Genomic DNA, 26,280 nt, shown 5'->3' on the forward strand with positions numbered 1-26,280 from the left:
CTCTGGCATAAACAGTAGGGCTGCCCGCCTGTTGAATCAATGCATTTATCAATTAAAGTTTTAGTTGGTCATTTGACATTAACCTCAGTTAATTTTGATTCAAAATAAGTTTGCTAGCAACAAAGCCCCTCAGCAAAGGTTTCTTTTTGGGACTACTGAAAAAACATACAAGGTTACTTGTAATTTGATAAGGCTCAATGTTCATTCCATGTTACAGTACCATTTCAGAATAAAAATAGATAAGGAGGAAAGTCTTTCCAGGTATGTATGCTAAAGGTAAATGGGACACGGGCAGCGCTGTGGTCTAAACCACTGAGCCTCTTGGGCTTACCAATCAGAAGGTCGGTGGTTCAAATCCCCGTGACGGGGTGAGCTCCATTGCTCTGTCCCAGCTCCTGCCAACCTAGCAGTTCAAAAGCACACCAGTGCAAGTAGATAAATAGGTACTGCTGTGGCAGGAAGGTAAACGGCATTTCTGTGCACTCTGGTTTCCGTCAGTGTCCCATTGCACCAGTAGCGGTTTAGTCATGCTGGCCCAGAAAGCTGTCTATGGACAAATGCCAGCTCCCTCAGCCTGAAAGCGAGATGAACACCACAACCCCATAGTCACCTCTGACTGGATGTAACCATCCGGGGGTCCTTTACCTTTTTTTACCTTTTACCTTATGTATGCTAAAATGCTTTAAATCACTGCCCCAAACCCTTTATTTAAATGTGTCAGAATGATGAAAAAGTTTGTTGCTTAATATAGGGAAGCAGAAAACTAAGTTTCCAAGCTGGTCACACAGAGGTTACTCATCTTATGTGCATCAGTGTGGGTAGGTGGATGGGGGGGGAGCAGGTTGAAGAGATACCAGCCAAAGCACAGAAAACCCAAAGTATCCTATGTGTGACCAGCCCATGAGTTTCCCACTGTGGGCATCTTGCTACAGTGAATGCATGGCATATTATGGAATGTATAGCCATACTCCCTTTGAGCGCTGCAGGACAAATGGCACTGGAGAGCCACAGTGACGCAAAACATTTGGCAGTATCTGAAACGCTGTATCTAGTACACAAATTTGGCCAGACCTTATGTGAATAGTGGAGAGTCTCCTTCGAGTCCTAGCTTTTGTTCTTGTTTTCTCTCTCTCTCTCTCTCTCTCTCTCTCTCTCTCTCTCTCTCTCTCTCTCCAGCTGTGTTTGCTCCTCTCTGTTGTGTGACTATAAGAAGAGCAGACCAAAATCCAATATATTTAGTCCAGCATAGTGTTTTCAACAGTGGCCAACCAGATGCCAATGGGAAACCCACAACCAGGACATAAACACAACAGCAACTGGAGTAGAATCAGAGCTGTAGAGTTGGAAGGGACCCCAAGTCCAATGCAAAAGTCGTATCTAAAAAAATCCCTAGCAGATGGCCAGCCACCCAGCCTCTGCATAAGAGCCTCCAATGAAGGAGATGCCACCAACTTTTGAGGGAGACTGTTCCACTATCGAACAGCTCTTACTGCCAGAAACTTATTCCTAAATAATCGAATACCTCAGAGGCATGCCGTTTCAGATCCTGGATGTCGTAATGTAGCCCTCATGACTAGCAGCCATAGAGAGCCTAATCATCAATGAATTATAGGTAAAACTATATTGTTGCATTCCGTTATGCCTCTGTGCTTCTCGGCATTCATTTTGGAAGCGTAAATACAAAATGGCAGCCAGGATTTTTAAGCTCGTTTAATTGAGGTGCTTCTCTCTCTCTTCCCATCAGGTGTCCATGCTTTGCCCTATGGGCCCTGCAACGCCTTCAAAATGGAGGTGCTCAAGTGCTAATTTTAGATGAGCGACGCAATTAGCAATTAAAAATAATGCTCTTGAAACCTTCGAGCTGCTCTTGCTTTGATTGGTATCTCCAAGCAAACCACCTGTGCAGAATCTGAATTCCTCTGATTAATTTGTGTGTTTTCTACTTCAGACATTCTGTTATAATCCAGACCCAGAAATGACAAATTACTACTACTAATAATAATTTATTATTATGGTCAGAGACTAGCTTGTAAAACACATAATGGGACTGCACTCCCAGAAGCAAAGCAGACATTTAAAAAAAATTATTAAAGAGACCAAACAATTTGGAAGAAAGGGGAAAGGCTAAACTTCAGAAAATATCACATTGTATTGTTATTTTCCATCTTCAAGTACAACTGTGAGGTTAAGGACACAGCCTTGCTGTTTTTTACTTTGGGTGAAAAACACTTCATCAAATGCATGAAAATGGCAAAATTTCTACTCCACAAAAGCATATGTCTGAACGCACTGCTTAAGGTATAAGGTAGGCTTCCCATATTTCAAAAAGTTGAGCTATTTTAAGGAAACCTCTAAAAACAAGCAAACATACCCACCCACCCCCTGCCGTCGCCAGCATCTCCAAGAGATGATTCTTCTTCTTCGAGCAGGGAAAGAAAGGAATTTTCACCATGCAAAAAAAAATTAAAAAACAGAACCACGCCCCCCAGAAAAACCTGAAAACGGCCAGACCCTAATGCACCCCTTTCTCCAACACAGCCCTCTCATCACTTCCACTGCCGCCGAGGTGTAGCCATCCCCAGAAATCTTTTGATATTTTTTTTTAAAAAAGGGGGGAGGGGAGAGAAACACACACCCCCAAAAAAACAACTGGTTGCCATACATTCAGGAAATTCTGGAGATCTCTTAACATTCAAAAAAAATTCCCCCCCGGAAGCCAATTTAGGCATCCAATTTCCATATATGTCTGGAATTTTCCAGACGTATGGCAAGCCCTAGGTATAAGATATCAGAGAGATAGTTGTTGGGCTTTCTTTTTCTTTACATTTTTCTTCATTTTTTAATTTTTATTTTACCTTTATCAAGGTTAGCTATCTGGAATTCATGAACCACTGTATTATAACAATGCTAAGAGCACCAAAACTGTGCCTTCAGCTTGAATTCCCTACCTATTAAAATTGTCCTTCACCAATTAGTCAACATAATGCCTTGTTGACATCTGCTTGTAGATTCCAGCCCTATTACAAATGCATTTGTCATCCGAAGGATTAGTGGAATTCATTGCCGTTTGAACTCGCTTTTGTTTCCAAGCGCTCTATCAACCCTTTATAAACAAACTATCGTAATGAACTGAGAAGCGAGTATAAAAGGGAGGGTGCAAGAGGCCTCACGCCCCCCCCCTCCTTCATGGCTGGGGAGTAGCATGCAGTGAAGCAGAGAAATAGAAAATGAACTTCTGAGGCAGCCACACGTAAATTTCAGACAGGTTTTTACTCTTGTGATTCTGTTTAATCACCATTCATTTCCAGCAATATTTTTTTTTTTAAGGTGGGGGAGTGGAGAATTCTTAATTTGCTTTTTACTAAAAAAAAATCCATCGTCTGTCATAACACAAAGGCTGACTAGTTGCAAATCATTGCAAAAATAATTGAACTTACGGTATATTGCATTTTAGATTTTTTATATATATAAAAAGAGAAACGAAAGGAAAGGGGGGGGAGCAGGGGAGGATTTATCTCTACACATTCAAAGGATCAAAATTGATACTAATAATTCCGCACTTCCTTCTTCCCTTTTCTCTGACGCTCTGAGCAGTGATTTACACATCTAATGTCTAGTCAGGCACACATCATAAACCCACTCCAAATGATTTTTAAATTGGCCCTCTCTAATGCTGGGGTCGGGTTGACATCTTGTTCCGGATGAAGTAGCATCTTCAGCTGACTTCTCCCTCCCTCCCTCCTGCTCCTTCCTTCCTCCCCCCTTCCCCTCCCCGCGGCAATTAGCGAAGATAATCAAGGGGGAGAATAAGCGATGCAAAAATCAGGAAGACTTAACAGCCACAGAGGCTCGGATCAAATTGAAGAGGAGAGCAGCAGCGGGCTTGTGGCTTACCAGTGGATGAGTAAATAAATATTGAGAGCTGTGCCTTTTTAAAGAAGCTGAACCAAAAATAGCAGTTAAATAACAAGTTAAGTACAGTGGTGCCTCTGGTTGTGAACAGGATCCGTTCCGGAGCCCCGTTCGCATCATGAGCAGAACACAACCCACGCCTGCGCGTGCATAGGTCACAATTCGCCACTTTTGCACGTGCGCGTGACATCATTTTGAGCGCCTGCGCAAGCGGCGAAACTCGGAAGTAACCCTTTTCCGGTACTTCCGGGTCACCACGGGACGCTACCTGAAAAGACGTAACCTGAACCGAACGAAACAATAGGTATGAATGTAACGGGAAATGAGGTGCCCATTACCTGGTAGCAAGTGGTCTGCTGGCCAGAGCTGGTCCAAAGCTTTTGGTCTAAAATGCTGGAATTCAACATCAGTTTGCTCTTTTTGACGTATTTTGTACATGGCTACTGAGAGGGCTGACCATGTCCAAGCCCAAACCTGAACCTCTGAATCACACAGGCTCCATTGATTTTACAGTCAGGTGGTGTCCAAGGCAGTGGTGCACTCCTGGCAAGTCTCTGGGACTGTGGACATTGCTTTCTTTCATGAATGCAGTAAGAGGTGCAGTTTTTACTGTTAGGAACAAGTGATCCGTTAATCCCATCAGAGAAGTCTTAATTGTTTAGTTTCAAGCTGCAGTCCACCTGGCTCATTTGCTTGAACCGTATGAAGGTTCTGTTCTCTGTGCACATCTCGATGGGGTGCCCTGTCTTCGCTCTTTCAATCTCCATGTGGGTGCATGGTGCGGTCTGCATGATGTGGGCTAATCTTTGGCAGGCTGACTAATGTGTCTTGAAGAATCTTGCCTTAGGGCAGGCGGTTGGGCTTGGTGACCCTATGGGTTTTCTTTCCATCCCAAACAAATGAACATGAGCTGTAAAAGTAGGTCTCAGATGTTCCCGAAATCTGCCTGGAATAGGAGTGAAGTTTGCAGAATGCCTGTCAAGAGCAGGCTCTTATTTGTGTCTGAATCCGTTTGCATTTGATAATTATGCCTGTCAATGCACCTTGCTCAGGCTTTGATCCTTGTCAGCTAACATTTACTTAGTATAATCAAAGTCATGCAAATTGCAGTGTATTCAACCCTGTCCTGGAATTGCTGGTATTTTCAGGTAGCGCCTTCCATCTGTGGGCATGTCTGTCTGTGTGTGTATGTCTCCCTTCTGCCATTTCTAATTTTCAAGCTTTGAAATACAGAAGGAAGTGCAGTGCTTTGGTTGCAATTTGAGGACTTCAGATCTGAAAAATCAAAGAGTAGGCCAGCCAAGGTTAGAAAAAGGAGAGGCATGGTTTACGTAAAGCCTCTACGAGGTTCTTTGTTGGTAAGGATGAAACAAGGAGAAAATTAGGCAAGGTAATGGAACATCTGAAAGCTTTCCACCAGAGGGCACTTATTCCTGAAATAAACAGCACTGGTCCAGCCGTTCCAATCCTCAGCATCCAGATGTGAGCAGGATGGTAGCATGGCAGGCCAACTGGGAATGCTGTGCTCAGTCTGCACAGCTGGCACCTGCAATTGCGGTAAAGGCAGAAAAGGTGCTTTGCCTTTCCTCAGGATGCATCCTCCACAGTGGGCAGCATCTGACACAAATAAGCCAGAAGCTAGGAAGCCAATCGCAGGATACAGCCTGGCAATGCAATCCTATCCATGTCTACTCAGTGGCAGTCCCATGAGTTCAGTGTGCAAAATCACAGCCTAAAGCATCCAGGAAAAGAGAATTAGTCAGTAGTGGGTGGTGTCCATTGGGACCCATAGGGCAAAAGGCAGAGAGACCAACAGTAGCTGGAGCCAACTAATTCTAGTTTTGCCCAGGCAAATAGAGGTTCTGTGTATATCAGCCACATGCAAAATAGAGGTTCTGTGTATATCAGCCACATGCAAAATATCCATGGCTGCTCCTTCCTTCAGCCGCACGCCCAGTCTCCAATTTCAGACATCATCATATATCAGTACATCGCAATGTTTATCTGCTGATATATCACAATGTTGAAAACCAGATATCGCCCAGCCCTAGTAGAAACGAACCCACTGTATTATTCATTGTTCCACCCACTTTTGCCGTTGCCTTCACCTACCACAAGAATGTGGCCCCAAAAGGTTGCTCAGGCTGAGCAAGGTTGCCCATCCCTGGCGGAATGCAATGGGGCTTACTCCCCTGTAAATGTGTATTGTTGTTGTTTAGTCATTTAGTCGTGTCCAACATTTCATGACCCCATGGACCAGAGCACGCCAGGCACTCCTGTCTTCCACTGCCTCCCGCAGTTTGGTCAAACTCATGCTGGTAGCTCCGAAAACACTGTCCAACCATCTCATCCTCCGTCGTCCCCTTCTCCTTGTGCCCTCCATCTTTCCCAACATGAGGGTCTTTTCCAGGGAGTCTTCTCTTCTCATGAGGTGGCCAAAGTATTGGAGCCTCAGCTTCACAATCTGTCCTTCCAGTGAGCACTCAGGGCTGATTTCCTTCAGAATGGATAGGTTTGATCTTCTTGCAGTCCATGGGACTCTCAAGAGTCTCCTCCAGCACCATAATTCAAAAGCATCAATTCTTTGGCGATCAGCCTTCTTTATGGTCCACCTCTCACTTCCATACATCACTACTGGGAAAACCATAGCTTCACCTATATGGACCTTTGTCAGCAAGGTGATATCTCTGCTTTTTAAGATGCTGTCTAGGTTTGTCATTGCTAAATGTGTATAGGGTACAGCTTTAATGTGCAAATTCCAGATCGTATTTATGGAAAGGGAGGGAAGTAGGACACTGCTTCCCTCTGCTCCCACTTGGCCCATCACTGTTCACCTTAGAAGAGAAATATAAAAGCTCTTGATCTGTTGTTATCACCGATGACGCTTCCTTTCTATTCTTTCCTTTTTCCATTCCAGTGAACAGCATTAAGCACATAGTAAGGAAGTACCGTGGGCATCTTCGAACGAAGATTGAATCTGGGGAAGGAACCATTCCAGCCCGATATCCCAGTGCGGTGCAAATGTGGGATGGTGTGTTATTGGGGGAGCAGCTGGTCACCATGTCTTGCACAGACAAAATTGCCAGGTAACTTTATAGTGAAATTGCTAAGCGGTCGGGCAGCAAGCCAGCATGGAAATCTCATTAAAATTATAAACGGTGATTGTTTTCTGGTGGAAAATTTAATTAACTCTTAAGGAAATGGTAGCCACCATAATCACCTATCATGAACATTGCCACAGCCATGCACTTCAATATCAGAATATGTTCAGCTCTCTCACATATATACAGGAGCCACTGGATCAGAGCTATAAGGATGTTGATAGATTTGATCTTTGGTAACTCAGGCTTCCCCTGGGGTGGTCGCCATCTGTTCCTCAGATGTTTCAGAACAGTGGTTTTCAGACTGTCTAGCTTCAAGGACTTTGACTTGCTTGATGAGGACCCTATTGTGCATGGTAGAGAATTCTGGGGTATGCAGTGTCTGTTCACGAAGAGCACTGGATGGGCAATTGCGATGTGGAACACACTGTGCAAAATGCCTAAGGCCAACGTTTAATGACAGACTTGAATCCTTCCTGAATTAAAACAGAGGAACTGCAAACCAAAGGATAAAATGTGAAACCATGCACAGGCCCTAAGATTTTGTACATATGAGGATGGTAATGCTTTTTGGAGGAGGGTTTGTTTGTTTGTTTGTTTGTTTGTTTGTTTGTGATGGTTTGATGCTACAGCACAAAAATGCTACTTTTTGCTCTCACTTTTCGTAGCTGATCTGTTTGAATATTGTACAGTCACAATTGTTTTTTACATGATTGATCCAATCATAGGAATGAGGGAAAAGTCCAATGGTGACATATTGAAATAATCTGACACACAGACTATGAAAATATTGCAAAATAATATTGTTGGGTTAAATCTTCCCCTGTTGTAATACATTTTCTCAAAGAGGGAAGGGAAAAGTCTCCAACACAATTTCCCTGTTTCTTCCAAGAATGACCAGAGTTTCAAAATCAAATATCAGGCAGAAGAGAATGACTAAGTAAATTAAGGGTTCCAAACCATATTGTCACTGCCTCTGTTTTTCTGAATGTCAATAGACAGTAAATTAAATATAAACTCAGAAACCAATATTATATTTAATATTGACAGGAAATTCAATTGCAATACAGAGTGTCCAGAACTTCATTTTCTCCAAAGAAACCTGCCTTCATCCACTACAAAATCAGTCTACAGTATTTAAAGATTTCTTACATTCATCCACAGCTGTAAAATATGGCAATCTGGTGTCATGTTCTGTGTTTCCAGGATCAAAGGCAAAACCTTTGTTTTGATGTTCAAAAGTATTCCAGTTGTGAATGTTATGACTTATTAATGATATGAATATGAACTTGGGTTTTAGACAGCTCTTAACAAGTTAATGTGAGAAGAAGAGAGGCAACAGAGGTAAAGTTCCCCTTAGTGATCACTCACCCCCCACCAGGGCTCTTTCTAGGAATGGCTAGATCACTCTATTTGTGTCCCATGTCCATTTCACATGTGTTCATTCATAAACCCATTCTATCCCATTTCCAAATGCATCAAAAAAATATTTTTAACCCATACAAAACTTGATATTTAAATACTTATGTAGACTCTTGTTTAAGTACTCCCAAAATCTTAATGTTTAAATTCTAAACATATTTTATCCTTAAAATATATGCTTTTAAAGCATTTCAGCACTTTGTGAAAGGAGAACGCTGTTGTAAAATGAAGAAAATGCATATTCCAGAGGATAGTTGTTTCAATCTGTGCATTACTCAAGGAGATACAGATCAGGTCAACTTGCACTGGAATTCACAGAAACCAAATCCCTTAAGCATCCCTGGTTCTATCTGAGATCCTTCCCTGGGGGACTTCTTTCTGCTTCTGAGTTCAGTCTGGGGGTGAGGTTCAGACTCTTCCAGGTTTCTTGGCTGTCAAGACTTCCTACTTCATCTTCCACCTGTCTTCTCTCTAAATTCCACGTATTACACATGCCACAAGGACGCTGTCAGAAATGTCATAATTCCTGCTATCCCCTCCCAGCCATGATGTCTAGTGACATCACCTTGCGAGATTCCTTGCTCCTGCCCTGTGCCATTGGACGTGCCTGATGGGAGCAGGAGCCACTCACAACTCAATAACGCCACACCCTATATGCTAGATGTTGCAGTAGGGTGAGGAAGAACTCGCTGTGGGAGTGCTATTTTGGGTGGCATCCCTGCACTGAGTTGAATGTATAGGCCACCTTTCAAAGGAAAGAAACTGCTCGTGTTGCTGTCCAGTCCTGGTGAGGATGAACTCACAGAGGGGCTTTGAAGGAAGCAGACCCGACCGTGGTTTGGAGTGGATAGCAAGAACAGGTAGCAAAACAGGCAGGGACTGTGTGTCCTGGGAGTCCTGAGGGCCAGACAGAGAGAGTGCAGGAAGAGGAGGAGACTTAGGAAGCTGGGGGAAGGATCTTCAGTCCTCTCAACTACCGGGAAAAGTTGGTGCTCATTAGGCCTAGGAGGGGAGGAGCCTTAGAAAGGGTAGAAGGTGGGACCTTTAGTTCTGGCAACTGCTCTACAGGGATAAGACCTACTGGGAAGTGTTGCTGAGTTGTATATCATTTCCTTGAATAAAGAGTCAACTTCACTGACAACTGACTGTTTCTTCGTGCTAACCTGCATCTGACTCCAGCCTTGACATTAACTCTCTTTATTCAAAGAAACAAACTAGCTCAGGAAACCACCAAGGGTGAGGGGGGCTGGTCACAGCAGGAGGAGGAGACCCACTGGCTTATTAATCAGTCTGCTTCATCACTGCCTCTTGGACCTCTCCTCTCCAACTTCCTGTTCTGCCTCTGGTCCTGGACTGCTTTCTGCCACAGATGCTTCCTGCTCACAAAACCCTGTTGCCTCTTCAAATTCTGACACCTTCTCCCCCCAGTCTGCTCCCTCTTCTCCCTCTGACCACTCATCATCGCTCCACTACCAGTCCCCTGGCTCTGAGCTTTCTTCCCTTGGGGGTTCCCCAGCTGATACCTCCCACCATTTCTCTGCATCCCACCAGTCCATAACATCACCATAACAGAAACATATATTTTGGAAGGTAGGCATCCTTATATCTCCCCATTTAGACTAGTCCCCTAAATGTTTCTGGTAAATTGGTGTATTAAAGCCTGGTGCCTCCTTTCCAAAGCCTGGGAAGCTTCTGTCTTGCTTAGGGAGGGAGGTGTGATCTCACACATATGTCACCCTCACAAGCTAGTGCCTCTGGCCCTAAATGTTCCCCTGCGAAAAATTTCACTGCACACCACTGATCTCATGTGTTCATATATTGGCTGATTTGATTTTCATGGGGTCCAAACGCTCAAACGAATTCATATATGCCTAAATGAGATTGTTGAGTAAGCAGTCCTTTGATTGAATTGTCCTTCGGGGGTTTTAGCGATTTGGAGAAAAATTCCACATCGAGAACATTGGCCCCAGTTCCTTGAAAAGAGCCTACATTGCATGACTTACAAAGAGAAGGAGAACCAGAGTAGCAGTTTTCTGATATATTGGAAAGAATTACTGGAGCTGAGCAAATAATGCACAATTAATAATTTATCCCAACAGCTGTTATCATACTTTCTTGCTCACAAGGTATTTGCAAGCAACATCAAAAAAGCATTTCCCTCCATTCAGTTCTCATTCACAGCATTCAGCAGTTTTTGTGCATGTTAATCCCAAGTAAATTAAAATTCAGTGCTACCCTCTGCACTCCAAGTCCATTTTAAGAACATCAGAATAGCCTAATATCTTATTGCTGGAAGATATCAACCACAGACTTAGCTGGCAGTGCCATTGGGCAACTGGGAGCCTTGATTTAAAATTCCCCACAATTATCCTGATATGATTTAAAATGGCAATTCCATACGCTCAACTTCCCAGTGTAGGGTTCAGCAGGGTCAGTGGGCCCTGCCAATGTGCTGACAAATGGTCTGAGAATACATTATATATGGGTAACAAAAAGCTAAAGAAGAGTTTGGATTTGATATCCCGCTTTATCACTATCCAAAGGAGTCTCAAAGCGGCTAACAATCTCCTTTTCCCTTCCTCCCCCACAACAAAAACTCTGTGAGGTGAGTGGGGCTGAGAGACTTCAGAGAAGTGTGACTGGCCCAAGGTCACCCAGCAGCTGCATGTGGAGGAGCGGAGACGCGAACCCGGTTCACCAGATTACGAGACTACCGCTCTTAACCACTGTACCACACTGGCTCTCAAAAGTGGATTGCACATCTGTTTGGGGACAATTTGAGAAGCAGACAGAACAAAAAGCCACAGGGAGATGCCCAGAGGAGGATCTAAAATTTCTAAAACTTCCTGGGTGTAGTGTATGTGTTTTTTAAAAGATGTCTCCTCTGTCCACTGATTGGTACATAGGTCAATGATTTTCTGGGGGCTAGGGACACATTTACAAGCCAGAAACAGTGTTGTGGGTATCACACCCCACGGCAGCCAAACATACACTGTTGGCTAGATCAGAATTCTTGTTTCAAGCCTAATTTCAGGAAATGTGTGGGTGGAGAGGGGGACCCTGCGGGCATCAGAGAAAGCTTCCATGGGCATATACCCCCGATGGGTGCAGTATAAATAATAAAGTTGTTATTATGTGCTCACAATTGCTATGTTGGCACCCCCTGGATTAGTACATGAGCACCATCTTTCAGACTTTCCAGGCCAATCTGCTGGGAGTCTCCCTTCCTTTTCCACTGGGACCCTGTAAAGCTTAAGGCCGCCTATGAAAAGGCTTAAGCCCTAAAGCACAATTGCTTTACACAATGATAGCAGCAAAATGAGTTGCATGCAAGAGAAATGTTCCAAGATAACTATAAAAAACATCGAAGTTTCTGCATGCCTTTTAGTGACAGACTACCAGGATCGCATATGTTGGCTTGGAAGATTTGACCCTGGAATCTGCAGCTTATTAATGAAAGTGGAAATCAATTAACACAACTAGCTCCCCCAACTAGAGACAATCTGCACACATGATACAAGTCTATTTGCAATCTTCTCTCTTCTTATTTAACCCCTTTCTGCATCAATCAGAATTTGGCCTTGGTCTTTCACTGTCAGATACAAAAAGACAAACCACCCACTGCTAAAATACAGATCAAACCCTAATATAGTAGTTCCAGTTTCCAAACCAATAATAGCTGAATTGTCATGTAACTAGAAAAACCACAGGTGTTCCGCAGACTGGAGACTACCATGAATAACAATCCTTATTGCGTGAAAATACAGGAGGAAGCTTTGATAATTGGCTGCATGATCCTCCAGCATAGTAAACAGGAAAGCCTTGTGATGGTGCATGTCAGACTCAGGAAGAGCAGAGCCAGCACAGTATAAGTGACATTACGTACTGTAGGGGGTGAAGCAAAGGGGTAAAGGTTGACCAGGAAAACTCTGGATGCCCCTACTATTTGCTGGAGGTAACCATGCTTGGTGTTCCAGGACCTGGGACAGCAACTGATGGTCCATTTCAAGCAGTTGGATCCACCCAGGTCTATTGCCATAAGTAAACATGATGGGGCTTTCAGGAGCTGGCTGTTCAGGACCCTGGACAGCAACTCCTATTCTTAAATGCAATGTTAGGCAGCTGCAGAGGATTACTGTACTGTTCCGTGTGTAAGACATGGAGTTTTTTTTACCCAAAAATAATGTTAAAAAAGGGGGGTAGTCTTATACACGAGGGCAATCTCCCCCATTTTCTTAATTTTGAGTCCCCCAAAATAGGGGACGTCTTATACACAGGGGCATGTTATACATGGAAAAATACGGTATTTTAAAAGGTGGGGGGAAGTGTCATCTACTGAATGGAAGACTAGCTCTTCTCTGATACCTTCCATGTCATTACTGGCATTTCAATTATAGACAGATGGGGACCACATATTTTTGTAGGAATTAGATGTACCGAAAGCAGAATGACCACCCCAACTTCTGTAATAAATATAGAAGTAATGGCAGTGGACAAAACACCCCTAGTACCAGTGTTATACTCCCCATATCAAAAACAAGGAGCTATAACAGCCCAGTCCACAGTGTAATTTAAGCCAGTTCAGATCACCTGGATTCTGTGGAGATAATTTGGTTTAAATCCATGCATTTGCTCCTCTATTATGCAGGTAAACCAGCGGGTTTCTTTTCCAGTATGACAAAAGTTATTTAAAATATGTTATCTAAGTAGGGAACATGTCCTTGAAAGGGGCATTTTAAAAGTCTTGCACAATTAGGGGGGGGGGGAGTCAAACAATCCATCATATGTCTTACCTAGACAAGTCAGTTTGATATATTGAGAAGCTGGAATGTAACAGCACATTTACTCTGCATAATAATGTTAATTTTGAAAACGTTGCCCATGGAGAAAGCAGTAAAATCACAGCAGCATTCTTGCACCTAACAGAAGCAAACCTCCTCCAGAACTCAGTTTCGCCATAGATACTTTTGTTCCTGAAGAGGCATAAATTGTTCCTATGACTAAAGCTAATTTACTTTCCTTTACCCAGTTAGGCCTACTTCACTTGAAGAGAAGAACACATCATAAAAGTGGTTTTACTCCTGGTTTTTGGTCCGAGATATCCAGAAGCTCCTCTCTGGGCTTTGAAATGAGTTCACTACCTGGGGCTGCAATATTGAATCAGTATAATCGGAAGTTGCTGCAAGTAAAGCTTTAGTTCAGGAGCTCCCAAACTGTACTCTGCAAACTTCAGTTAGGTGGTCCATGGTGTGTCTGTGGATGTGTGGTTGAAGAAAGGAAATAGCACATCCATCACACTGAATATTCATATTGATTTTTAATTTATTTCCATTGCTTCTTTTGTTTCTTCTATTCTATGGAATTCAAGTTGCAGTACAATAAAACACCATATATAAGAAACAAAAGAAGCCATAATATACAATTAAAAATCATGCAGCTTCTAGCACAGACCATTACAATTGCTACAAGAGGCAGGAAAACATTGTATTTTTCGCTCTATAAGACACACCCAACCATAAGACATGCCTAGTTTTTAGGGGAGGAAAACAAGAAATAAGAAAGCAACGCAAAGCCCCCTGAGCAAAGAGGGAGCGAAGAGGAGGCTTTGCAGGGCTATCCCTGAAGCCAGGAGAGCAAGAAGGATCGGTGCGCACCAATCCCTCTTGCTCTCCTGGCTTCAGAGAGAGCAGCGCAGCCTGCAATCGCTCCATAAGATGCACACACATTTCCCCTTACTTTTTAGGAGGGGAAAGGTGTGTCTTAGAGAGCGAAAAATACAGTAATTAAGCAGTTCATCAACACCCTCAGCAATTTTCAAGTGGTCCATGGTGGGGGAAAGTTTGGGACCGATGGCTTTCATTGATTAATCAATTGGAGGGGGTAATTTAAAGGGTATGAGTGAATGTTAATCAATCAATTCAAATTTAGCCAAAGAGCTGCTCAATTAAATACAGAAAAGCAGAAAGAGTTGCCAGAACTCACCATGAATTCTTCCCTTTCTCTCTTATCATGGCAATGGTGCCTAGCTGAGAGCTGCTGGAACTGAGTTCCAGCTGCAAAAAGCCCTGCTGAAAGGTGATATATAAATAGAGTAAATAGCTAAGGCTGTGACCCTAACCTCACGTGCCCATGACCCTAATCCTAACCACCACTGAATTCAATAAGACTGACTTCTGAGTCGACTTGGTTGGAATTGTGCTGTAACTGTATTTTTATTGCATGATATAGTGAGAAGATATGTGCATTCACAACTTAGTAACTTCTTACTTGTACCTCCTTCTCTAACAACCAATTGTAATTATTCCTCCTCTGTGCCTAGTGATGCCATGACATGATAAGCTTCTGTGGGGTAAATGTCTGAGCAAGTGCAGCCACACATTGTCTTGGAGAAACGGGAATTGCAAAATGAAGTAGCTTTTTTCTCGGGGAGCAGGGCAGAAGTGGTTAGAGCTCTTAAACTGCTCAGTGGATCTTCATGTTTAGAAACAGCAAATGCCTCTGAATACTAGCTGTTGAAGAAGACATCATTCTGGGACTAGTTGGATCCAATTCAACGGAGCTTTCCCTACAGCCAATAAGTAGCCATATTCAAACAATGGATATTCTCCCCCTCCCCGTGCAGATACTATGCTTCTTCATTTCCAGCAAATTAAATGAGGCAGGTGTTTTTTAATCTGAACATCAAAAATGTTACTGAGTTCATGCACACATTTCTACCCCGAATAAATCATTGCTTTCTGATGATTTTAGTCTATTACTTATCAAATCCCAAACTGTATAACTTCAGAGAATTCGAGAATGTTTTCCATGCTTCCATTCTTGGAAGGGTTTTTTCCATCTAAGCTCTGCCTTTAACAGCACAATCCTTTGTGTGTCCACTCAGAAGTAACTCCCATCGATTTCCCAAGTAAATGTGTACACTATACAGCATGTAGCCTAAATGAGACAGACAGGTAGACATCTGTAGAAATGACCACACACATCTATGCATATCTTTTCTTCAGCAGCAGTGGCACCACAAAGTTATGCAAATCTGATAAGAGCAAAGCAAATGTTTCATAAAACCAATGACTGTTTAAATGGTGGGACTAAATTGTTTGTATATAAATATTACCTTTTATCTTCCATTTGAGTTTTATGTAGGATGAACACATTACTTTAATGACCTGCGTTTAGAGAGGAAGAGAGAGGGGCAGTCTCACTCCAAAATCCTCAGCAGCCAGATGGCTGCCTTGTCTTCCATGAGATTAAAAGATGTTTCTCATTGGCAGACCCTGCTTCTGAAGCAAATTAATATAGCCAACTAAACTGCCTGTGGTTTGCTCTTTTTCGCGTGTGGAATAAAATTTCAAAAGAACTTCTGAAAGCAATTTTTGTCACAGGTTCTGTGAGCAGATTGCTCTCCAGGTACAGCATGCTGGTTTTAAACATTCAGTAATTAATGGAAAGTATTTCGTGTTAATTGACTGCTTCAGGAAAGGGAAGTATAATGGCTCCTTATTAATCATGGAAAGAGACATACAGCACAGAGGCACCGCAATTATTGCACTAACGGTTGAGAAATGTTAATTAATGAAAAGAACAATGATGTAAGAAATTAGCTACATAATGCTTCCTGCTGGTACAGATTTGCACTTTAAATGCGTGGTTTTTTTAAGCACAGCAACCACTGGATGTTGCCTTAAATAGCAAAATCTCTCTAACCCTTTCTGTAGTGCTCTAAAATGTCAAGCATATTTCAGCTCATGAACAACTAAGTTTGGAAAAAAAACCCTGCAATTTTTGTGATAAAGCATTTCAGGAGTGCTGCTCAAGAATGGAGCAAGGCTTTTTGTAAATGCATAGACTGATTTCGTTCAGAGAAAAGCAATTAACATATGTTATTGTTGCTCTTATTTTGGTTATTTATACCCCACAAGAGCTTGTCAAAATAAAAAGTATTCACCTTGCTTCCTAAAGAGCAGCAGAGAGCCCCATGGGCTTAATAGAGGGCAGCATTGAACAAACAGAGCCACTACTGAAAAAGGTCCTGCTCTTAGTGGGTTAATTGTATTTATTTATCACATTCATCCCACCCCACATTCATTCAATGCTTCTCCTCACAACAAACTTGTGAGGTAGACTAGGCTGAGAGACAGTGACTGGCCCAGGGTCAGCCAGAGGGCTTCAATACTGAGTGCATGTAACTCTAATCTCAGACATAGAAGGCTCCCGAAACATAGCCTTACCTGGAAATGTTCGTGCACAGGAACGCTCAAAATAGAGTTCTCTAAGGTACCATTGACCCAAGATGCTTAGGGCCTTAATAGTCAACATTAATGCCTAGAAACCAAGGGCCAGATTAAGAACGGCGACAGCAGATCGGTGTGTTTTAAGATGGATCTGTCCCAACCAAGTGTGAAGGGAGAGGGGTGAGTGTCCCTTTCAATAGCAAACGAGTGAAGAATCAGAATTCTTGAAACTGCCTGCAGCTTACATTGCTTTCAATTACCACCATCACCACCCTGGTGCTTCTCAATCCATGTAGGCAAACAAGGACCCCTATTCTGTCCTGTGAAAGACTGTGTGTACACATCACAGTTTATTCTGGCTCCAGCCCACTTCCACCAGGTGTTCGACAATCAGTACACAGAATAGGACCCTGGTGGAGACACATGCCTGACTGGCATGTTCTCCCCCTCCTGGTCTTTCGTTCGGGAGCTTCATTAGCTTTCTTCAGCCCGAACATCACAGCGACCGATGCCAACAGACATCAGCACACTTAGGGATCTGCAGAGTTTGTGCACCTTGCGTGACAGACCTCAGTAACTCAGCATTTTGACTAATCTACTTTATTTACATATTACACATGGAGCACTGCAACATGGCTCCCTCTCTAGTATCAGACAACAAACAGAAAAAACAAAGGACAATAGTTCCACTTCAAGGAACACAGTAACACAAACATCCTGTCTCTGTCACTTCCCACTTTGTGGAATCAAAATATACATTGTCATGTGATAGACAAAAAACCCATGACTGCAATCATGGAGCAGGAATTCTAACACACAGGATGTTAGCCACAATCCATGCGTATCCCACAGTTTCTTGAGAAATGCTTCTGCTTCGTATGTTTTCCCTCAGTCCAGCTTCCATCCAATATGAAACATCCGCTGTGATTAAGCTGAGATGCATATCTTTCAGTCTTCCATTGCGTGTGCACGGATGGCATCTTCACTGAATAGGAGTCCAGGGGGGTACAATTTTCAGCCCGAGAGCCACATCTCACATGGGCAACCTTTCTTGGGGCCACATGCCAGTGGTAGGCTAAATTCCAGCCATGGAAAAACCACATACTTCTACATGCACCCTCCCTCCAGGAAAGCAAGTGAGATAATCACAGTTCAAATGTGGTTTCAGCCAGGTTAAAGAATACTGGGAGGGGGTGGAGCAGCACTGGTGTGGTTTGTGGCCTGGGGACAGCGGTGTATGGCTTTTGGAGAGTCCCCAAAGGTCAACTAGAGATAGGCCTGTTTGTTCCGTATACCTCCGCTGCCAGAGGCAGTCTGCTTCTGCAAAACAACTGCTGGAAACTGTAGGAGGAGTGTGCTGTTGCCTTCAGCTCTTACTCATGGGATTCCCATGGGCATCTGGTTGGCCAATGCCACTTGGCCGGTCCAGCAGACTCTCCTTATGTTCTTATGGACAGGTAAGGTTCTCACAAGCTAGGGAATTCTGAATTTCTGGCCTGCATCAAGGTCCATCATCTGTCACAAAAATTACAGTTGGAATCAGCTGGAGATGCCCGCTATTTCTCCCCAGGATAAAAAGGCAAATGAAAAAGGGTGCTCTCTTGTATCTTATTTTGTCACCTGCCAAACCTCTTTCTCACTGCCGAATTCCTCTTGTAGGTGGAACGTCCTCGGCTTACAAGGTGCTCTCCTCAGCTACTTCATTGAGCCTGTGTACCTGCATAGCATTATTGTGGGGAGCCTCTCTCACACCGGACACCTTTCACGGGTAATGAGCCATAGACTAGAAGATGTCGGTCAACTGCCAGCCTCATACCGGCGCAATCAGCTGCTCCTGAGTGGTAAGGACACCCTTGCTTGGAAGCAAGAACCGCCTGCTTCCCCATTGCTGGTGCTGTTGGGCTCCTACAGGAACATAACCAAGTGTCCCTTCACAGCTTGGGATACTTGCTTCCTTCTCACTTTCCTTTGATGCTACTGATGATTAGACATTCTACCACATTAAGAGCACAGCCCAAAAGTAGGTCCTACTGCTGAGGTCCCCAACTTAGAGTCTATAGACCCCCACAGCACCCTCAGCGCCTGCCAAGGTCCCCTGCCCCTCCCAATTTGTTTATGTTTGGTGGGGAGGGGTCACATTTTGAGGGGAGCCCTGTTTATTTGGCCTCCGTTGGGGGGAGTTGTCTGTTTGGAGGGTGATGGTCATCACCTGGATGTATGTTTGTTTTCTGTGAAATGGGTATTTTGTGGTGTTAACCCTGGTTTCTTAGCTTTCCAAATGTGCCCCCATATCCAAAAGGGTTGGGGAACCCAGTTCTACCGTGTTGAATGGGTCTTACTCCCAGGAAAGTGTATATAGGATTGCCATACTAACTGAAATAGATTCTTCTTACCTCTCTGCCTCCATTCCTGTTGGAAGTGGCTGTCCTCCACCACAAATAATTCCTGTCCCAATAATTTTTACTGTGATATATTTATAAGCCAGGGCAGAAGCTATAGCACTCACTTTTCTTAAACTGATTACCATGATCAAGGGCATCGCTCCATGCCCCTTGGTAATGCTAGCAGGATTTCTGCTGGATCCAGTTGTCAACGAGCAGAGGATCATATTTGGTTGTACCACAATGTAGCAAAGCACATTATAAAAAGAAAACTTCCACAAGTCCGAAGTCAGATGGTGATGGCTTATTCTGTGACCGAATCCTACTAGACTTCTTAAAAATGGCTTGCACCATTGAGCATGATTAAACCCATCTCTGGCCAACCTAAAAGGCCATATAGTTGGAAGCAATCATTATGCAGTACAGCAATCTTTCCATTATACTTGGCCCTTTGGTATGTATATCACCACTCATCCAGATACTTTAAAGCCACAGCATAAGTGTTAAAACCAAACTAGAGCCTTGAGTCATAAAATTTACTTAAGAACAGATTTAAACCTATTCCCCATTCAGTGGTGTGCTAAAGCACATCAGCTGAATGAACTAAGCTAAGTACCAGGGAGGAGAATTACTGAAACTGGGAATCCATTTGCAAAAAGACAGGGTGCGAAGCAAATGAAGAATCTTCATGCACATGCCCAACAGGTAAGGGTGGATTTATGGATGTTTCACTTGGGAGGCTAGATTATACCCCAAACTGGGCTGCCACTGAAAACTGCAACCCTGTGTTGAGTTTCCTGTTTTCACATGGCATAACATCATCATGTTAGGTGTTCCCTCCCTCTACACACCATTGGTTGCCTCTGCCAAGGGCTGGGAAACACACAACACCATGATGTCCTGGCAGCAGACCTAAACAGGTCAGAGGAGTTGAACAACAAATAGTTTTATTAAAGAACTGTGTTCCAGAGGTCTTCTCCTCTTTAGCCAACTTCTCCCTCTGTTTCTAGCCTTGTCTACAGGCTAGAAGATATTTTGGACCATCTGTAAGACTTCCTGCTGATCGGAAGACCTCCTCCTCCTCCTCCTCCTCCTACTACTACTACTACTATAATTTCCACTGTTATTTTAATTGTGAGGTGATTCGCTGTATTTAGCTTTCATAACAGACCTCTGAGGCAGTCTTTTTATGGTTCCCATTTAAGAAATGAGGAACTGAGGCCTAGAGACAGTGATTGCCCAAGGCTAAAATGTATCCTCATGTCAGATTTGATATAATGAGACCATTGTACAGGTCCCAGATTCAAAGCCAATGCTTCCCTGTTGGAGTAGGATTAGAGGAAGTTACTATAGCACAGGGTTGGTGCTTTACTACAGCACTAATGCATACCATCCAACTATTTCAGAAAAAAAAATGGGACGTGCATCTTTCAGGACACACTCTCGGGCGTGTGAGCCGCATTGCAATCTTGTCCCCCCCAAAAGTGCTTGGGGGGGGTAAGATCATGGCACAAGAGATCGCAGGACCAAAAATGGCCACCACAATCTCACACAAAAAAACAGGTTTTCCCATTTTTCCCTGGGACACATGGCGGGTATGCTAATGTTTCCAAATTCCTTGCTTCTCCTTCCACAAGTTTTCTTAGAGAAAAGACAGGGGATTAGATTCTCGCAGTCTCCATTCCTAAATCAGCAAATATTGATGCTTGGATTTTAGCTTCCACAAGTTTCTGTTACTCTTTGTTTTCCATCAGAAGTGATTCTCTATATTGACAGTAGTTATCTGGGGACAGTGTGCAATTTGCTTTTGTATTCTGCGTTCATTGTCAATGAATGTATGCAAAGCTGTTAATTTGACTGAATGCTTTGCTTTCCTCTGGTCATTAGGGCTGCTGCGTCTATGTTTGTTCTCCTACCTGTGGCTTAATTCCAGGCAGGCCTTATCTTAGCAAGTGCTGTCATATTCTGGCATTCCATCTGCTAAGCTTTTGGGTGATAGCTTGACAGAGACTGGCGCATTAGTGTCAAGTCATACATTCAGATCTGCTTGCAATAGACTCAACACGGAAATATTTAAATAGCACGACAGTGTCAGCACACACATTTATATTACTATATATCTGGTAGTTTTTGTCTTTAAAAGAAAAAGAGGGGAGGAGATACAAACTGATCAGTTATCCTGGTGAAAGAATCGAAATTGCTATTAGAGTGACATAAATGTGATTAAAAGCCCTGTGTGAGATGATAACTCAATTATGTTTCCATCCAAACTCATCTGTATATACTACTTTAGGGTACTGCCACTTAGCCAGGAAAATGGATGTTACTTATGACAGCAAGCCAAGAAATGCGAAGGATCTTAAACAGCTGTCAATGAATTTTACTTGGGCATTTCCAATTGACTCTGGGGGGGGTTAAGCCCATGAAGGGAATTACTGCAGGGTAAGTTACTGAGATGAACTGGTCTAACATAATCATTGACACTTATATAACCTGTATCAGCTTTCCCTAACCTGGTACACTCTAAATATTTAGGACTGCAACTCTCATCAGCTTCCCAGGTATAATCCAAAATATTCAGAGGGCACCAGGTAAGGGAGGCTGATCCATATTGTATTATACTTGTGACAGTGAGGTTTCTGGTACTGTTTTCTGAACTGGCATGTTGGCGCATAAAAATAAATTATTAAAGAAACAAGTGATTCCCCTCCCCCTTTTGATCCTTAAAAAAAATCCAGTTTCGCATTAAAAAAAAATCACCTGGTTTAAAATAAATTTAATAGAAACACATGCATTAAAACCATTAAAACATATGCTTTGGTTTCTGAAAAAAACGAATCACGGTCATCATCTGTCAAACACACTGAGCTTTTCTGTGTAAAACAAACACATGCACACACATGCACACGGGGAGATGGTGGGAGATGTGATTTCAGATGCTGTGTGTTATAAATGAGCCAGGGACCAGCGTAGGAGATGCCATATTGCATCTCACCAAGATTATCTACAGAGTCCATATGTGCGATCTTATACTCCCTATTATATGCCCTCCAAGTCGCTGAGCTCTGCACTGTGTTCAGCTGTCAAATGATGAACATTAATGACTTTACCAACTCAGCAGCATGGACATTTACTTCCCATTTCACGGAGGAACGCTATTTTCATGCACAGGAAACACCAGCACCTTCCTTCTCATAATAATAATAAGAAGAAGAAAAATCTCTGGATTCCTGCAGCACAATCAGACGCTTGCTTTTCTGCAACATGCACCCCACTTCATTCAGGACTGCAGGAGTCTCAGGACCAAACTAAATATTATGTGGGAAAGCTATGTCATCAAATCTCCTGATTATGTTTTTTTAATAAAAAAATAATAATTGCCTAAAAGTGCCTGCAGGTGGGTTGGGTGGAATTGGATCAGGGCCATGATTCTGGGAAATGGTAGGTTTACCTTTCGCATCGACACATCCCTCATACCAGAGTTTCTAGGGGGTTTTGAATGTTTTATTTAGTTTTTCAATTTCATTGTTCTGTATGGGACAATGACTATAAAGATATCGTATATAAAAATATCGCATATCGTATCGTATACACACTATTTCCTTGATGGAAATCAAGTAAGAAGGCAGTGCTCTGTTTGCTGTACAGGGAACAGCCCTCTGTTTGAAGATGGCCTCTATCTGAAGGGCTGTTTAAAAAGGAGGAGCCCAAAGAAGGGAGAACAGCAGGGGTCCTGAAGTTCCCCATCAACAACATCTGGGCCACAGGGATTCATTCACAAGCGACCTGGCCATGGTCTTCCCTACTATGCTGAGACATACCGCATCCCTATTTAAATTATAGTAATCAGGTGTAAACATGCATATGTAGATTTACATCAGCATACGCCAGTTTTATACAGATCAGTGTCCGATCTTTTTTGGGCTTAAGTCAACCTTCCCCCTCCCCCCTCCAAAAGTGGCTAAGAGCAGAAAAAGCAAGTGCAATACAGATGCCTCCTTCTCCACACTCCTGCCGCACAACTTAGTGGCTAACAACTTTAAAGGAAAGCGTACAAGTGATGCTAAGGAAAGGGAATTGGGGGGGTAGAACCTCCCCAGTGCCGTGGCACCAATCCAGTTCTACATTTGACAGAGGTGGTACTGATGCTAAAAAAACCACCAGAACTTTCCTCTAAGGAAGGCATGGCCAAACTTGGCCCTCCAGCTGTTTTGGGACTACAGTTCCCATCATCCCTGACCACTGGTCCTGTTAGCTAGGGATGATGGGAGTTCTAGTCCCAAAAAGCTGGAGGGCCATGCCTGCTCTAAGGCCAGCTAATGAGTTTGTAGCTATCGTTACAGATTGTCAGCTGAGCTGCCAAGCCGCTATCTCACCTGATCTGAGTAACCTTATTTGTGCCCCGCAATATTACCTAGTCCTAATTAGCCTGTTTTGTAGCTGCCATCTTCCAGCACTGACAAGAGCATGCTCTTTGAGCCTCCCGCTGCCGTGCAGTAGACATAGTCCTCCTGCATTATGGGATGCGATTCTCTCTCATGTACCTGTAGTACTAATGAAGTTAACAAAATTAGATGGCGGGGATGAAGGAAGATGTGCAATTCTTTTTGTTTAGGAAAATCTACAATAATTAGGGAGCTATTCTCTTCCACTGTTCACTATGTTCAGGAATATCACAGATTTTAACTTTGTTTTTATTCTGTTTTTACCCTTGGAAAAGTTTTGATTTTCAGTAGTTCCCCCGCCCCCCCTTCTAAATCTAATGGCTTCTCAAAATCGCCCAGCAAAGTACACACACACACACTTATTTGGGGGAAGGGCTGTGTGAATCTGACTTATAGCAGATTTACATTATTTTGAAACTTACCTTCTGCATAGTAGTGACATTCTTCTGTGAAGCCATTCAGAAGAGAAGTTTTAATGCTAATCTATTTCCAGGTCTCCCAAAGATAACCATGGTTAACATTGACTGGAGTCCTTCTTAACCCTGGTTTCAAATCCTGGTTAGTGTTTTAACTCTAGTTAGCATTAGGGCAGATGTAATACTACAGGCAAAAGTACATGTAATGGTTCTAGGGGTTGCTCATGCGTAAATCGTCGCCACACCTGGCTGGGTTACCTGGGTGAACCCTTTCTGTCCGGACAGCCACTCACCCGTGGCTGTCTCAATCGCTGGCAGAATCCGTCAGTGGGCGTTTCTTGAACTTCTTCCAGCAAAGAAGCTCTTTGACGCCTAGTCGCCGCCTACTCTCCCTGCGCAGAAGCCTTCTGCGCAGGGAGGGTGTGGGCAGCGGAGGACCCGTGCTCTCCCCGCTGGTCTCCGGCGAGGAGTCATGGAGCCTCCTCTCCGATTCCCCCATCTGCCCCCCTTCTCCACTGGTGCTACGCTGAATTCCTTCCCCAGAAGATGGGCTGCTTCTCTCCTTCCCGGGACCCTCTCCAGAACCCCTCTGGAGCCCTCCCTCTCCCTCTGGCTCCGATGGCAGTTCCCTGACAGTACACATGGTGATGGCAGACCTATTCCTTTAAATGCACCTCTGCCTCAATCCCATATAAAGCACGATGAGAGCTACTGCGGTTTGAAGCAGCAAATGGGTATGTGGGCAATAGGGATGGGCAAATCTGTCCATTTCAGTTTTTCATTTTTCAGATCTCCGCATTTCCACATTGGTATGCAATTTTTTAAAAAAAAAAAAACCCTGAAAATTCACCAGCATTTTGTGTGGCTTTTTTTTTCTAAATGTACATGTATAGTTTGCCTGTTATGCACATTTTTGCAAAGCAATTTTCTCCAATACAATGCATTTCTGCAAGTTATTCTCATGAATATATGCATTTTAATGCACGCTTTGCCCTATTATGTGCATTATTTGTACACATGGCATGGCTGGAGAACTGCACTGCAGAATTCGGAGGAGTTCAAATTTCAAAACCTGGCTGTGTTTGTTTGCCTATTGTTTCAAGGTGTGAGAATTAGGTCGGTTCACCTTTAAATGCAACTGAATGAAAGTTCTCCCCCATCCCTAATGGGCAAGAGAGTCCTCTTCCCTCCACTCTCTCACTACCTTTCTCCCACAGGCCCCTTCCCATCACTTTTGTTAGAGTCAGGTTTATTTCTGCTTTGAGGGGATGGTCTGGGAGGAACAAGAAAGCAGTGTTTTATCTACTCCTGGACAGTCTTTTTTTCCCCCTTTCTAAATCTACGGACCGGGTGCTAAAAACAACAGAATCTTCTATTATGTTTTAATTCATAAGCTGCTTTACCAAAAACAGTTGTGCTCAAAACATCTTGAAACACATACACACACATACAACAACAACAACAATTCTGACCTATAAGATTTGGCAGATTGGAGCCAATCCCATCGAAATAGGAGAATAAGTTTATGTGGAAATGGAATTCATTTCCTAGTAAAAAAAAAGAAACTTCCATTTCCTATCTTCCAGGAGGAGCAAGGTAGGGGCTATTGATCTATAATGCTTTGATGTTTTCTGCTTCCCCTTCGACAGGAGTGAGCAACGCCAAGATGCGGCAGTCAGGGAAATCACCTGGTTTCAGTGTGAATTGGATAGCGGGCACTACAGACCTCGAGCTTATTAATGCAACAACAGGAAAAAGGAGCTGCGGGAGTCCTTCACGACTCTGCAAGCACCTGTTTTACACTCGATGGGCAAAGCTTTATGGAAAGGTAAGGACTCCCGCCTATGTGTCCATCACAATATAGCATTCCCAGCCATCTCCCTGGCCTCGAATCATCAGCAAAGCACCATTTCCTACAGCAGACTCTGTACTCGGATATCGATCATAGTCCAAAACACATGTGGTGCCCAGCAAGTGTGCGGGGCAGAGAATCTCTGTGTGTGTGTGTGTGTGTGTGTGTGTGTAAGAAAAGAAAAAGAAAGAAAGAAAGAAAGAAAGAAAGAAAGAAAGAAAGAAAGAAAGAAAGAAAGAAAGAAAGAGGAAGGTGTTTATATATACAGTGGTACCTCTGGTTGCGAATGGGATCCTTTCTGGAGGCCCATTCGCAACATGAGCAGAACGCAACCTGCGTCTGCACATGCGCGGGTTGCGATTCACCGCTTCTGCGCATGCACATGACATCATTTTGAGCATCTGTGCATGCGCAAGCGGCGAAACCCTTTCCGGTACTTCCGGGTCATCACGGGATGTAACCTGAAAATGCTCAACCTGAAGCAAACGTAACATGAGGTATGACTGTACATACAAGTGGA

General features: G+C 43.4%; 1 protein-coding gene across 7 annotated transcripts in view; it reads left to right on the forward strand.

The window, feature by feature from the left end:
* ADARB2 (adenosine deaminase RNA specific B2 (inactive)) overlaps positions 1 to 26,280 on the forward strand; it is a 363,889-nt gene that overhangs the window by 330,063 nt on the left and 7,546 nt on the right. For all 7 annotated transcript variants that reach the window (XM_081931677.1, XM_081931679.1, XM_081931678.1 and 4 more), the window contains 3 exons: positions 6,830 to 6,998; positions 18,326 to 18,507; positions 25,558 to 25,736. In XM_081931677.1, coding sequence (XP_081787803.1) covers positions 6,830 to 6,998; positions 18,326 to 18,507; positions 25,558 to 25,736 — 530 coding nt within the window. The remainder of the gene's footprint in view (positions 1 to 6,829; positions 6,999 to 18,325; positions 18,508 to 25,557; positions 25,737 to 26,280) is intronic.

This window comes from Podarcis melisellensis (assembly GCF_964234715.1).
Source record: "Podarcis melisellensis genome assembly, chromosome: 12".
NCBI lineage: Eukaryota > Metazoa > Chordata > Lepidosauria > Squamata > Lacertidae > Podarcis > Podarcis melisellensis.